General features: G+C 36.7%; 1 protein-coding gene across 1 annotated transcript; it reads left to right on the top strand.

The window, feature by feature from the left end:
* Nucleotides 1-5442: 5442 nt before the first annotated feature.
* On the top strand, nucleotides 5443-14798 carry CCK (cholecystokinin). The gene is made up of 3 exons (XM_075828594.1): nucleotides 5443-5551; nucleotides 7444-7695; nucleotides 14587-14798. Exons 2-3 carry the CDS (start codon nucleotides 7446-7448, stop codon nucleotides 14724-14726), a joined length of 390 nt encoding a protein of 129 aa, XP_075684709.1. The 5' UTR covers nucleotides 5443-5551; nucleotides 7444-7445; the 3' UTR covers nucleotides 14727-14798.
* Nucleotides 14799-15005: the final 207 nt, after the last annotated feature.

Raw genomic sequence — 15005 nt, 5'->3', positions numbered from 1 at the left:
ATTTCAGAGAAGTGATTAGCCCATTTTGAATTGCATATCTGTTGTTATTCAGACATGTTTTAAAATCACAGGTTGTTTCACCCACATATAAGTGAAAGCAAGGGCACCATAACACATAAATAACCCAATCTGAGTCACATGTTAGATAGTGCTTAATTTTATATTCCTTAAGTGTAAAGGGATGTAGAAAAACACTGCCCTTACACAGAAGGCGGCAATTAACACAGCCAAGACAAGGGAAGTTGCCTACTTTCTTTGATTTAAATAAGCTCTGCTGACCTATTCTACTTCTATCCTTTACCTGGGTTTTAACTAATCTATCACGCAAATTTTGTGACCGTCTATAGGACACGAGGGGTGCCTTTTTCAGTTCTTCAAACTGTTGATAACTGTTACTTATGATATTCCAATGTCTATTGATAATCTTAGACACATCTCCACTCAAGTCATTGTAAGTTGAAATAAATGGAATACGTTTTGATGACTTAGAAATTTGCATGCAAATTCGCACTACAGGTTATTCCAATCCGATTCCTTTGTGTGTGTAATAATCGTCTAGGATAGCCTCTTCGACATCATATTATTCAGTGCTCGATCTAAATTCTCATCCTCATCAACTATCCGCTTTGCCCTAAGCATCTGGCTATACAAAAGAGAACGAATCATTCCCTTCCGATGACAGCTTTCATAATTTAACAGCGGAATTTCTTTTTGATAGATATATATATATATATATATATATACAGTATGCATATGTAGAGTTAAAGTGTATGAACACAGTGTGATGAAAATACAGAGGTAAAAGGCAATTCGATGCCTAAGTTGGTGTGTTCAAGAATCATAATGATTTCCCTTTTCTTCAAGTTACTTATATGGGTTGTATGATTTTAGAAACAAAGCTTCAGCTTTTTCCTCAGAAACAGCACCACTCTTTTCTGTGGTCTACGTCTGCTATTACAGCTTATCCACATCTGCTCATCCACAGAGCTGATCTGCAATGCCAGACACAGTCTATTGGCAAAATTGTTGCTGTTTCTGTGGGGGTAAAAACAACTGACCCTTTTTTCTAATCTCTTAGCAGGTGAACATAATTGCTTTTCTTTTCAGCACCATGGATAGTTCGCTTCACATAAAAGGGTCTATACTACAGTAGCTGTAATCTTGCAAGTAACATCTAATACAGTGGAGGTACATATGACATAAGGTGTCAAGTCCCAAAATAAAGCATTCAACGCTGAAATAGTTAAATGGTGACACTGTCTCCAGCAAGACATTTGCTATTAGGTTAATGGTGCAACATAACATAAATATTCTCCAAATAAGACTGACTTAAGAAGGATGTTTGATTTGCATGTCTCCATTGAATTTCTCTGGCCTGATGACTTAACCATTAGTATTATAATGATCTTGTAAAAGATACCTGTTAATGACAATGCTCTTCCTGATCGATGTGTAGATATGTCCATGAGTGAGTAGCATTGGGTTGATTTGGGGATATGGAGAGCGTTTAAATGGATTACACGTCAGGAAAGAGGCTGCTTGCTGTGTCAACATTATAGATCTTACAGAGCGCAGTAAATGATAATGTCATGTTTGGAGAAGGGATTTAATCTGTCTCTGAAGAGAATCTAACAGCTCACTATGACGATGCTTATTGCTGTGTGATCCTGCTGGACAGTGATTAAAATGAAGCAGCACTGTATAGATTTTCAGATGCTTAATCCAGGCGGGCATTCTCACTGTGCTGGAAATGATATGATGCCGCAGGAGTCAGTAAGGATACGTGTGTGTGATGTGGAATGGGATGAAAAACAAATACCAGTTAAAACAATGCTTGTAATCCTATTTGTGATTATAGTCCATAGATAGACACAGTGAAATATATCCAGGCTACATCGATTGAACTAAGCAATACAAAAAGCACTCCATAGTTTAATAGATAAATAAAAAATTTAATGATAATCCTCTGGCCAGAGGGAAAAGAGACACACTCACCAGACCTAGTTGAGTTGTGCAAAGAACAGACACAACTCTAGGAGGCATGTATGGATCCAAACTTTTCCTCCGGTTAACATGGTTGCTGCTCCGCCTGTAGACCTCGTGCAAGAGAACTTAAGAAACCATTCCACAAAAATGAATAAGGCAGGATCTCATCGGCGCCACCACCGGACAGAGTTAGTGAGTCACTAACTCTGTCTGGTGTTGGCGCCCATTAGAGCCTGCTTTTTTCATTATCAATTGAACTGACGCCTCTCTTAAACATAAGACTCAAACATTGCAAAATGTATTATTAAAGAATAGGACAAGAAAACACAGATTTCTGGTTTGACGATCAGTGTCTTCAGGTTGTCTTTTGGCTGACAATATTTATTCTATAACTGGTATAAAATAATGTTTTAACCCATGCTTGGATTACCCAGATTCCAAACAAATGCAATTAGTGTATATTTTTTAATAAGTTTTCCTTAATTTTGGAAGTGCTATAAAAAGTTATATGTAGGGTAGAGGCCAAAGAGTGAGAATTAAGAAGACTGTGTTTTGAGCTATTGTATATTGTAGCTATGAATAAAAGGTAGATACAAAAATAGAATCCAGCAGCACAGGCTTACATGGAAGGGGGTGCAAGCCTTAGGGAACTGACCACTGTCCCTCTAGACAAAAAGCAGTAAATAGGCAGCACTCATAAAGGCTTATAGTGAAAAAAGTGGGTGCTTTATTGACCCCAAAAGTGCGACGTTTCGGCTCACACAACCTGAGCCTTTCTCAAACCTGAATAAAATGTAGAGAGATACTTGGGTGTAAGACAATCATGTGGCCAGATCTTTGATATCAGATGTAAACTATATATGTGCAATAATGTGCGAGGCACATTGTCGAATCAACTGTTTTAAGATTGGCCATTCTTTATTTGGAAACTCTAATGTGTACAAACAACAAGACTAAGTTAGGAACAGTTGCTTCTCTACCTGCCGCCATTGCAAACTCTATCCTAGAGAGGGAGGAAAGAATAAAAAACAGTAATTTAGTGGAGTCATATAGAATGCGCTCATATGAGAATACTTCCTGTGCATACGGTACATACATTCTATTATACCCTTTATGGTGAATGAGTTGCATAAACACAGCGCTAAAGCCTGTAATGTAGGTTATTTTCATTGCTGGAGTCAAGTCTTTGTGTAGTAGTAACTTGGCATAGTGCTTATCTTAATAGTAGCAGTAATCGTACTAAAATAAATGTAGGACTCAACTCATGCACTAGAAGTGGAAACAATACCTAAAGAATGAGAATGTCAGTCTAAGGGTATGTTCACACGGCAGCGTCCGTAACGGCTGAAATTATGGGTCTGTTTTCAGGAGAAAACAGCACCGTAATTTCAGCCGTAATGGCATGTTGAGGCGCTTTTTGCTGCGTCCATTACGGACGTTAAATGGAGCTGGTTTTCCATGGAGTCCATGGAAAACGGCTCCAATTACGTCTGAAGAAGTGACAGGCACTTCGTTGACGCGGGCGTCTTTTTTACGCGCCGCCTTTTGACAGCGGGGCGTAAAAAAAATGACCGTGTGCACAGAACATCGTAAGACCCATTCTAATGAATGGGCAGATGTTTGCCAACGCTATCGAGCCGCATTTTTGGACTTAAATCGAGGCGTAAAACGCCCGAATTACGTCCGTAAATAAGCCGTGTGAACATACCCTAAGGGTATGTTCACACGGCAGCGTCCGTAATGGCTGAAATTACGGGGCTGTTTTCAGGAGAAAACAGCTCCGTAATGTCAGCCGTAATGGCATGTTGAGGCGCTTTTTCGCTGCGTCCAATACGGACGTAATTGGAGCTGCTTTTCCATCGAGTCAATGAAAAATGGCTCCAATTACGTCTGAAGAAGTGACGGGCACTTCTTTGATGCGGGGGCGTCTTTTTTACGCGCCGCCTTTTGACAGCGGCGCGTAAAAAAAATTACCATGTGCACAGAACATCGTAAGACCCATTCTAATGAATGGGCAGATGTTTGCCAACGCTATCAAGCCGCATTTTCGGACGTAAATCGAGGCGTAAAACGCCCGAATTACGTCCGTAAATAAGCCGTGTGAACATACCTTAAGAATGGAATGTTGTGAAGGAGGCAAACCCCGAGAGGTGTGTGTTCCTTTTAGTGTTGTGACCTTTTAAATGTTATATACTGCACCTGGCTCTTTTGGCGCCATATAGTAGACATACTGAGGATGTATTTCTTATCTATAATGGTTATAGGTGCTATCGTTGGAAAGAAAATGGGTTACACTTCTCATTACCACGTGAAAAGGTTAGAGAATGCGGTTATAGGGTAACTTAATACTTGACATAGACATCAGACTCCTCCACTTGTCTTGTACATCATACTCGCATCACCAGAGGAAAGATGTTGGCGAGCTTACTAATTATTTCCAGTGGGAGATAGACAAGGAAAGAATTTATCATGCTATGATATCAATGTGCTCCACTGGATAGTAAAAATAACAAAGAACAGGAATAATAATGGATGAAGATAATTTATTTTTCATTTCCATTTCTGTATTATACGATAGTTAGGCTTTAATTACATGGTTTATTATAGCTCCTTGGGAATGTTATATATTTAGGGCCACATACAACATTGGATCTCATTATAGGATTGTAATACAATCTTTCCCAAAGGTTCTTTTTGGTAGAGAATTTCCTTTTCCATAGCAGGATCGAATACCATTTGCGGATCTAAACATACGCCTCTCACACTCGGCAGTGTAAATAAAGTCTGTGGTTATGAATAATTGTCGCATTTTATAGTTAGTAATCTTAGCAGCTTTATGTAAAAGTAATTAAACAATACATATTTTATCTGTCTTTATCCTATAGGTCGTGATACATTTGAGAAATTTTCTATTCATGCAAAAAAAAAAATAGCACTACTGTATAGCCATATATTCTGAGTAATCACACATATAACCACAAAGCAATGAGATGGTGACACAAAGAACCATCACAAGAATTTCTTGACCACAGAGCAGAAAGTTTGGAATCTAAAAACATTTTTTTTTTTATTTAGCTAACCAAATATGTTGTATAATTAAGCTTTTGAAACGTGTCTGATTCTTTTTTGTCAGGCATGATACCTACATTTATAGTGTCTGCAAGGTAATGAATTTGTTTCTGTCCTTTTTCCTCTAAAGGTATATAATCTTTATACAGGGTTGGTCAATTTTCAGTGATGATGAGGAGAATGGTCAAAAACTAAGCTTAAAATGCTGGGACTTTGTCTATAATGATTGGGAGAGAGTAACAAAAAGGGGGGATGTAAGTGATGTTAAGAGGTCTATCTGTGGACTTGCCTGGGGTGACATGAATATGTTATGACCCAATGGCATCCAGTTGAGCATGTGGTGATCCCTTGTTTGCATCAGCTTGTGCAAACAGATGACAGTGAGGGGGGAGTATATAAGCTCCAGCACATCAGCCAAGAGCACAGTAACTATTCCTGCCGACTGAGCACTGCCCTCTCCTGCTTCTCTTTTGGAAAAGCAGATCTTTTCTGAAAGGTGAGTACACTGCCTATTCATTGCCATTCAACATGTGCATCACTGCTATAAACAGAAAGAATAATTAGATTTATCTATAGAAATACTATGCAGGTAATGGAATGTGTTGTAGAAAGAGTTATTTCAAAAAGTGGTCAACTTTAACGGACAAGCAGCTACTACAGCATCCTCCAGTATAGTGAAGTTGCTGTGAAGTTTGCGGATTTCAGGTTTTCTAATGACCAGCCGATATGTTATCCTCTTTGTCATGGACTAAGTAGGTCTTCAACAAATGCTAATTATTTTATGTTTCAGTGTAAAAATATTATAACACTAGATCTGCTTTATGTTGTGGAATTTATAACTTAAATAAATATAGTAGAAGAGCTTTGTGAGGATATGTTGACAAAATTAGCCTATGATATAAATGTGCATGAATTTGTTATAGGGATAAATAACTTTGTAAAGCACCAAAAATAAGTAATAATTATTGATATGAATGTTGGCTGAATACATGGCAGAAAACATTGAGCTCTCATCTATAAATCCGCTATAAATCACCCATATAGAACAAAAAGATGCCAGTAGGGATTACTATATGATATGTCTATAGGAAGATTTTTTTGGAAAATATGCCAAGACTAGTTATTTAATAGTAGCATGTCACGCTGTGCGTTATGACAGATACCAGACAAAAATATAATTCTTAGAAAAGATACATACGGCTGCGGGTAGAACATGATATGACAAAATAGCCCAAAGTTAACAGATTGGGGTCAGTATGCAGGAGAGTCTATTCCTATGTCGCAGTGATGCGTAATTGTGCCTTCGTGTTTAGAACTGTTTCGACGATTATCAACTTTTGACATTTGGGGAGACGTAAATGTTAAAATATAATCAGCACGTTGGGTATTAAATGTAAATAATATTCATAGGATTATAATGATTATAGACCCAACGATATTGACGTATGAGGGTCTTGAATAATTTACTGGACCATGTATTATCAAGCATTCAGAAAATAGGAATAATTAAGTCCATTCATTACTAATATTACAATTGCTACTACAACCATTCCCTACTTCCTTTGACAGTGTAGAGTTTACTCTCACTATATAACGTTACAGTCATAGCCATGACAATATGGTAAAAGGTATGGCACAAGAGTTTTTGGCACATGGGTGTATCCTATATTGTTATATTAGGAAAAATAGAAAAAAGTACTACTTTGTGCAAATGAGAATTATTTCGTATCTGCATCATCTTGTTCTGGTCTTAACAACTAGACATTTCAGTACCACATTGCACATGAACAACCATTGTCTATCATGCGGCACTGTAAAAACATATTCTTTAATAATACATAATAATAGGTTAACATCTTTCTACGCGGTAATTGTATCATTTATTAATTTTCCCCCTTTAGTGTTATTGTACTGCAAGATTGACATTAAATATTGATAGGCTGTTTGTTGTTATGTGAGGCACAATCATGAAGATTCAGCATCTCTATAATGTTAGATTCTATAATACATAGGTAATGCCTACCTGTACTAATAGTTGTTGAATGAATGGTAAGTGTTATCATTTAGCAGAGTTTAACTCTTAAAGGCTTCATAGTTTGTGCATAGCAATGTTTCTTTGACTTACGATAATGTTTACAGTGGCGTTTTGTGATATAGTGAATCTTATCTAGTTACAATCTCAGCTCGGCTACATCTGTTACTTGTTTGATACTATGTGTTATGCACATTTGGAACACGTTTATGAATTAGTTATTATGTATGCTATTTAGCATAATTGGATTTTTGCATCATTTTGAAGATTGAGAACTATCTATTTTATGCAGATATATGCTTATTTAATTTAACAAATCAATACAAAAATTATCATGGCTTATAACTTTCCCATAGCAATGTACAGAGGAATATGCATCTGTGTATTACTTGCCGTGCTGTCTGCAAGCTCAACAGGACAGCAAACTATGGGCTCTATGAATGAAGACCTAGGGACCCAAGACATAGAACAGCAAAATCTATTACAGCACCCAAGACATATCCGTGCGTCATCTGGCCAAGTAAAAACCTTCCAACGTATGGATGGAAATGGAGACCAAAAGGCTAACTTCGGGGTATTGTTGGCCAAATATCTCCAGACTAGGAAAGGTAAGATTAGATTGTTATATTAAGATCCTACACTTTAACCTTATTCACCACAGTGTTTTCAAAAATTGTTCTTACAATATATAGAATTGTAATAAGAAAATGTTTGCAAAGGTTAAGAGGCAGATCAAAGGGCCATAGTGATGAATGAATAAGTAAATAAGCGGGAAAGATTAAAGGGAGAAAAAATGACTACTTAAAAATGTATTAGCCTATAAAATACTTACCTTGCAAAAAACTGCATTCAAATTTGGTCCTTTATTGTGGATTTCAGGGAGAATGGGTGGGGGGGACCACGGTTTGTCAACCTATGCACATCCATACAATAGTTTATTTACATGTAATGTACATATTGCTCTATGTATGTTTGCCCATATAGCAGTATGGACACGCCAACAAAAAGTTCCCCAGCCTTTGCAGCCACTGCCCCTGAGATCGACACACGATAACTGATATTTATAACAGACTAAATGACCATTTCAACCATATTTATTTTGCAGCTGTAGACAACACTTAACTTGAGCTACATTTTTAATAAACTGTAATGTTAATGCTCCTTCATTGTCAGACAGTTGAATCCCTTTCTATGTCCAATCTAGCCTATGGGTTACATCTAGTCGATGGGGCACAGGGATTGAAACAGCTCTTACTAGCATAGGGAAATGTACATTTTCTCTTCAGGATAAACTATAATTGGGACATCTAAGAAAAATATTATTGCCGTGCTTCGCTATCTAGCTGGACTAAAACTAAGTACATCAGGGTGATGCATTGTGAAACATTTCTTAATTTTTTATAGATTCAACATAATAGAAGTTAATGGGCATGGAGGACACTAATGGGGCAATTTTCATAGACTTCATTGGGTAGTTTGGTTTAATGAGATCTGCCAGCATCAATATCCATATTGCAGCTCAGTGTCAGGCGATCCAAGCTAAGGAACCATAAAAAGTGGTGGTGTTTAATTTAAATACTTTATGCAAAAGTGGCCATCCCTCATAATATTTTGGACTCTTTTTTGCGAATGTTATTTCATGTTATATTATTCAGCCTAGTGATGTAAAATAGATTTCATAGTGATTGTTGTCTTTTCAATGAGAAAATCTATGTAGTAGCTTGATTATAATTTGGTAGGCAACTAAATATTTCAAGAATACCATAAATAAATGATTTGTTTATTGCGATAAATCCCTGATAAATGTTAAAATACGACATTACGAAATGCATTTGTTATATATACTTGATAGTTTAGCACAGTTTTACTGGAAATTGTATCAATAGCTGATGGCAGGGACGTAGCTAGGGGAAGGGCTAGTGAGTATGTTGCCCGTTTGCTGGATGCCAAGGGGGCAACAAGCCACTCTGCCTTGGCAAAGGTATTTTGACGGAGGGCTAGGGTAATGAATTAATCTTTGCCCAGATGAATGAAATCCTTGCTACCAATCTGGCTGATGGTAGATCATAATAAGCATATTCATGAAGTAATAAATATAATAACACAAAGATGGTACCTACTCAATCCATACTTTAACATTATTTACAAGGAAAGCCACGGTGGTAAGTTTTTTAGAACATAAAAATATGCTGATTATCAGAAATGGTATGGTCTAAAAAAAAATCCTTGGTTAGCAATATTCTGATAACATACATATTGCTCTGAGAAATAATATAGGGGTAATTTAATAACTTTTCTACGATTCCAAAGTTGCAAAAATTTCAAATTTTTGTCCGTTTCCGCCACTCTCACCACTTTTCTAAGTGGGTGAAGTTTAGAAGCTTGCATAATTTATAGCAGAAATCTGTGCCAGCGTATGAAATGCCAGTCTTAATAAATCCCACCCCAATTTAAGATTTAAGAGGTTGCCTAGATTGAGAAATTTTTCATGTGCCTAAAGATGATAGCGCAGAATCTCCTACTTCAGACCCTTTATATTAGATAAAGATGAAAGCCTAGCCTTGTAAAGCTTCCTGCAATAGATGACAACATTGACATTCATTGAATAAAGTTAAAAGCACGGAGGGCCATTGATTTTAATGTGTCATGTTTTGTTCTGCTATATCAACATGTCAGACCAACCAACCATGTTCCATCACTACCAGCAAAACTAAACATGGCTACATTACATAGGCCATTGAAGAATTGGTCAATATTATGGAACCGAATGAGCAGAATGGCTATTGAAGAATAAAGAGCAATGCATAACAAATTATAGAGACTAGAACTTCTTCATATACGTAACACAGTTACATAGTTGACAAGGTTAAAAAGAAGATACAAATCCAACCTATAGTCCTGCAATGTTGAGCCGGAGGAAGGCAAAAAACCCCAGGAGATGGATGCCAATGCCTCATTAGTGGTAAAACTTCTCCTCGGCTACAAATATGGCAATATGTACCCAAATCTTGTTCCGAAAGGTCCCCATTTGTTTGTCTTTGCTTTAATCCCATTAAGTTGGGGGCACTGGCAATACTAGAACACATATTGGGGAAAAAATTACGTATCTTAAATAACTATCAAGAAATGAAAGGCATTTACTGAAAAGATTTAACCAAAAGAGTACTGTGAACTACAGAATAACATTCTTCTAATTTCTCTTTGGACTACATATTACAATTGCTTTTATACTTAAGGTCCATCTCTGAGGACCTACTCCTGACAGAAGAGATACTGTATACCAGCAAGGTGGAGAAGTGGGGAAAGGTATTAAATGGTTTTCTGCAAACATCAATCCCTCAAGCTCACAAGCCTGTAATCAGTTGGAGATTATTTTAGGAGGAATGGGTCTCGGATGTGCATTTTATGCTAACACCACCGCATTGTATCTAACAGCTGGCGGCTGGTTATTTAAGCTAAAATTATATTACTAAAATGAACTCTACAGGCACCTAAACTTTTGAGAGACACGGTTTGCCCTGATAATTGGGTGTACCAATTTTGATTTTCCAAATGCTGGCATTAATAGGCAAGCGCGATCAAACTCTGCCACGCTCATGTAAATTCCCCCCAGCAAGTAGCTAAAAAAAATGCAGACCAAAAAAACGGCATTAAATAATACAATTAGAAATTTTATTTGTGCATGTTTGTACATTTACAAGGCAATCAGCTGGTTTACGTTTTAATAGTCAGGGTCAGGCTCACGTGTATTCTTAATGAAAAATTGGAAGCAGAACTATTTAATGATTTGGGGAATTGTGTGAACAGATGCTGGATTGATTTCATTCAGAAGCTAGTACAGATGACAGATGCTGGGATAACAGCTGCCATATGCGATACACAACATATATTATGTAGGTATGCCAATTTTACTTAATATGAGGACATAAGTTGATAATGTGTGCCAAAATGATAAAAAGTGGGTGGCTGAAATATGTTACAGACGTAACAGTACATTGTTATAAAGGGAAATATAAATTGAGCAACACTCTTTATTCACATTTTAACAAATGACGACAAATTGGTAAATATTAGTTACAATCATCCAATTAAAGGGACTGGAGAAACCTCCAACAGTGACCTTGTAGAAAGTATTTTGGGGTAGAAAGAAAATCTATTGAATTACATATTTTAAGACGTAATCCTTGAATGTCAAACAATACTAAAAGATCCATGATGAATCAATCCCTTTCTAGCGGTAATATTAGTATTTTTTAGATGTCTTTACCCCCATATTTTTTAAATAAGTTATAAAACATAAAAGTAGTTTGACATTTATTTTGGATAGTTTCCACTTTGGTTGTAATACGAATATAGAATTTATGCAGTTATGTAGAGCAAAATTTTAATTAAACATGGAAAAATATTTCAGCTCGGTTTATAATCATTATACCCTATGTGGGATCCGGCACTATAGGGTTGTGGAAGATAAGACTTCATAATTCAGTGTAAAATCCTCTTCAATGGTGTCAAAAGGATGGAGAACATACATACACATATACCAAGACAAAACCATGTAAAAAAAATAAAAAAAACATTATAAAAGGCAGGGGCTTAACAAATAACAATGGAGCTTCATTCTGCCAAGGCCAATGAATGGTTATGTTTTTATGATTTTTACTGCCCCTTCATTGGCATCTCAGTGCTCTACCCATATTTACTTGCACTATCTTCCTCCATCAAGGCTACTTTGACACTGGAGGTGGACCCACTCAGCTGCTGGGCTTCATAGCATCTACTATGTTTGATACCCAGGTACTTATGCATCAATGAGATTTATTAGGATACTGTAGCCTGAGCTAGGGTTAAGTTATATTTGGCATTATTATTATGTATTTGATTTAAAATTACCCTTATGTAAAGATTTCAAATTTTAGTTTAAAATCAACATTACGGATTTCAGTCAAGTGACAAAAAAAACTGACTAAAAGTGCTGTTCCATCCTGCGTCGGTGCTTCGGTTGCTGTGCTCCTTGGGATGAGCATAAGAAGAAAACACTGGAAGTGCCTCTTTCCTTGCATGATGTACACCATTGGTTTCCATCATGGTGTCCATTGTTTTAATGGAAACATGCTGGGCTATTGTTTCTGGTATTTTGGAGCGGATCTGTGACAGAGGCCCCTAACGGAGCCTCCAATGCAGATGTGATCTGCTTCAAAGTTGAAATACGACTTGCTATATTTCATTGACCTGCCAGTCACACTTCATGTTAATAATGTAAATGGTACAAATTTGGTAATAGATACTTATAAAATTAATTAATTTAAGGGTTCTACTTTTATACAAATAAGGGTTTACCAAAGATGAAGGTGAACTTTGATGCAGATTTTAAGCACATTTCAGAAATATGTAAGATATTATCACAAGTAATGTATTTTAAGTAAAAGCTCCATTGCTTAATCATAACCCTGTAGTGAGCACGAATAATGAGCACATATATAATGTTAAAACAGAATAAAAGTAAAGTAACAACCAGTTACAAAAGTACAATTACCGTGGTGCATCTCCCTTCTCAGTCTGCCAACACATATATGCAATACTGGCTATGTTCACTGCACAATAAATGCATATGTGGCATGTTATTAACCAATAAGTCAAGCTAAAATGTGCTAAATCTGTTGTATCATTAGAAGTTGAATTAAACAATTCACAGAGCACTGTGTTTGTGATCAATCAGATTAAAGGGGGTTTAAAAATATAGAATAAAAAAAGCCTGCTTTTAATGCCCAGAAAGTGCCACACTTGTCCATAAGCTATGTGTGATATTGCAGTTCAGACCTATTTATTTGAAGCGATGCAGTCAAAAAATGTGTTGTTTCTACCTTAACTAACAACACGTAAGATTTATCTAGCGCACTGATATGAAAAGTTTGCTGGCATTATAGTAGATTAATATTAGTGGTCGGCAACTGGTGACTGAGTTGATCATCTTAAATTTGATCGGTATTAGGTTTTGATAAGCTGTCAGCGGCACACAAGAGCCGCTATTTGCTCAACAGTCAGTCCAGTAGACGAACGGATTTGGTTTACAGCGACGATATGCAGCTTTCGGGTAAAGGGATACAATAAAAACATATTAGAAATGTTTAATATGCCAAAATACATATATTACATTTTTTTTAAAATGACATCAAAGGCTTACAAAGCCTTTAAGTGTTCTGCCTTAGGGAGTTACAGATTATGTTTAATCTGATTTTATAAGAAATTTAAGTATAACAGAAAAGCAAAGTAAACACATGACAAGTGTTGCAAGAGTCATGGCATACAAACAAAAACAAGAAAAACATAAAACAGCTGAAATACTGTCCATTACAAAACGTCATGAAAGTATAGGATCACACTTTGGCACCTATATACTTGTGCCCATGACATATAATCTAAAGGTAAAAGAGTGCCAACAAAAATCCAACACAACCATCTATATCAAAGAAATATATTAAAAATGAAGAATAAAAGGGGTATAGAGAGAAAGGGAAAGATAAAAGAAAAGTGGGAGGGCTGGCATAGGGGGGAAAATCCTCCACCATCAGTAAATCAGGTACTTCGAAAAGCTGTAAAATACACGGTTTCCCGATAAAGAAACCAATGCTGTCACAAAAAGAAAAAAGCCTCAGATCTGTCATGAGCTTCTATTCAGAGTAGAAGCAGAGATAGGAACAGCACTCCTTATATTACCTGGTAGAATAGTGGTCACGCCAAACCAGGGGCATGGTCCCAGCCTCCCCAATAGTACAGAAAAAATGGAAACGGTAGGCAGCACTCAGTTTAGGTGCAGATGAATCACCAGTGGTTTATTCCAATATTAAGCGATGTTTCCAATTGTGTGAGCCATTATGCTTAAAAAAGGCTTACGCAAGCCGAAAAGTAACTGAATACTGGAATAAACCACTAGGTGATTCATCTACACCCTAACAGAGTGCGGTCTACCGTTTCCATTTTTTCTGTTCTATTGGGGAGGCTGGGACCATGCCCCTGGTTTTGAGTGCTGCCTACCGTTTCCATTTTTTATTTTTCATGTGCTTCTATTCTATCAAATCCTACACCCTGAACATGTTGAGTTTTACCAGCCATTCCTTCAGAGTGAGCCCTTCTCTAATGCCAAGGCAGAACAGTCTGTGCTGTGGTCAAAATTGATTGTAAAAGATTTTTCTTCCCTTGGGCGATGAAACCTGGTATAATGGAAAGCAAAGTGCTATATGGGGTATTGACCAATCTCCCATTGATGATATGGTATGCTGTAAGCATTCTTACTCTGAAGAGTTTGATGAACTCACAACCCCTCCAAATATGGAGCAGCATGCCCACGTCTCCCACAACTCCAAGATGTATCAAGAACGTGTGGGTATAGGGGGTAAAGATTAGATCTTTATCAATGAGTAGCTACAGCTTATGTAATGATCATGACAGGACTATATATTCACCTATGTTTATTTGCACACATTGTATATTTTATATTTTAGCAAGACCTTCTTCTGGACGGTATGCAGTTTTGCCAGGCAGACCCATCATTGACCCTACCCATCGGATAAACGACAGAGATTACATGGGCTGGATGGATTTTGGTCGCCGCAGTGCTGAAGAATATGAATACTCTTCTTAAAATGGCCAAACCTATAAAAACATACTCCAGATTCTGTACAGACTAAATAAATGAATTTGTTGTCTTTACAAATCAGTGTTCTAAACATATATTTATTATGTACTTGTTGTAAATTTGTTTGTAAAACTTTACAATGCAATACACATATGCAGAATTTTACAGAAACATTATTTTTTCTTCTTTATTTTGCCTTTTTTTATTTCGTATCATATGTTACCGATATTCCATATTAAAATTATTTAGTTTACCACCTCTTGTCAATCCAAGTTGCTGGGTATT

The sequence above is a fragment of the Rhinoderma darwinii genome, chromosome 5 (genome assembly GCF_050947455.1).
Source record: "Rhinoderma darwinii isolate aRhiDar2 chromosome 5, aRhiDar2.hap1, whole genome shotgun sequence".
Taxonomy (NCBI): domain Eukaryota; kingdom Metazoa; phylum Chordata; class Amphibia; order Anura; family Rhinodermatidae; genus Rhinoderma; species Rhinoderma darwinii.
This window is presented reverse-complemented; position numbering and strand designations above follow the sequence as displayed.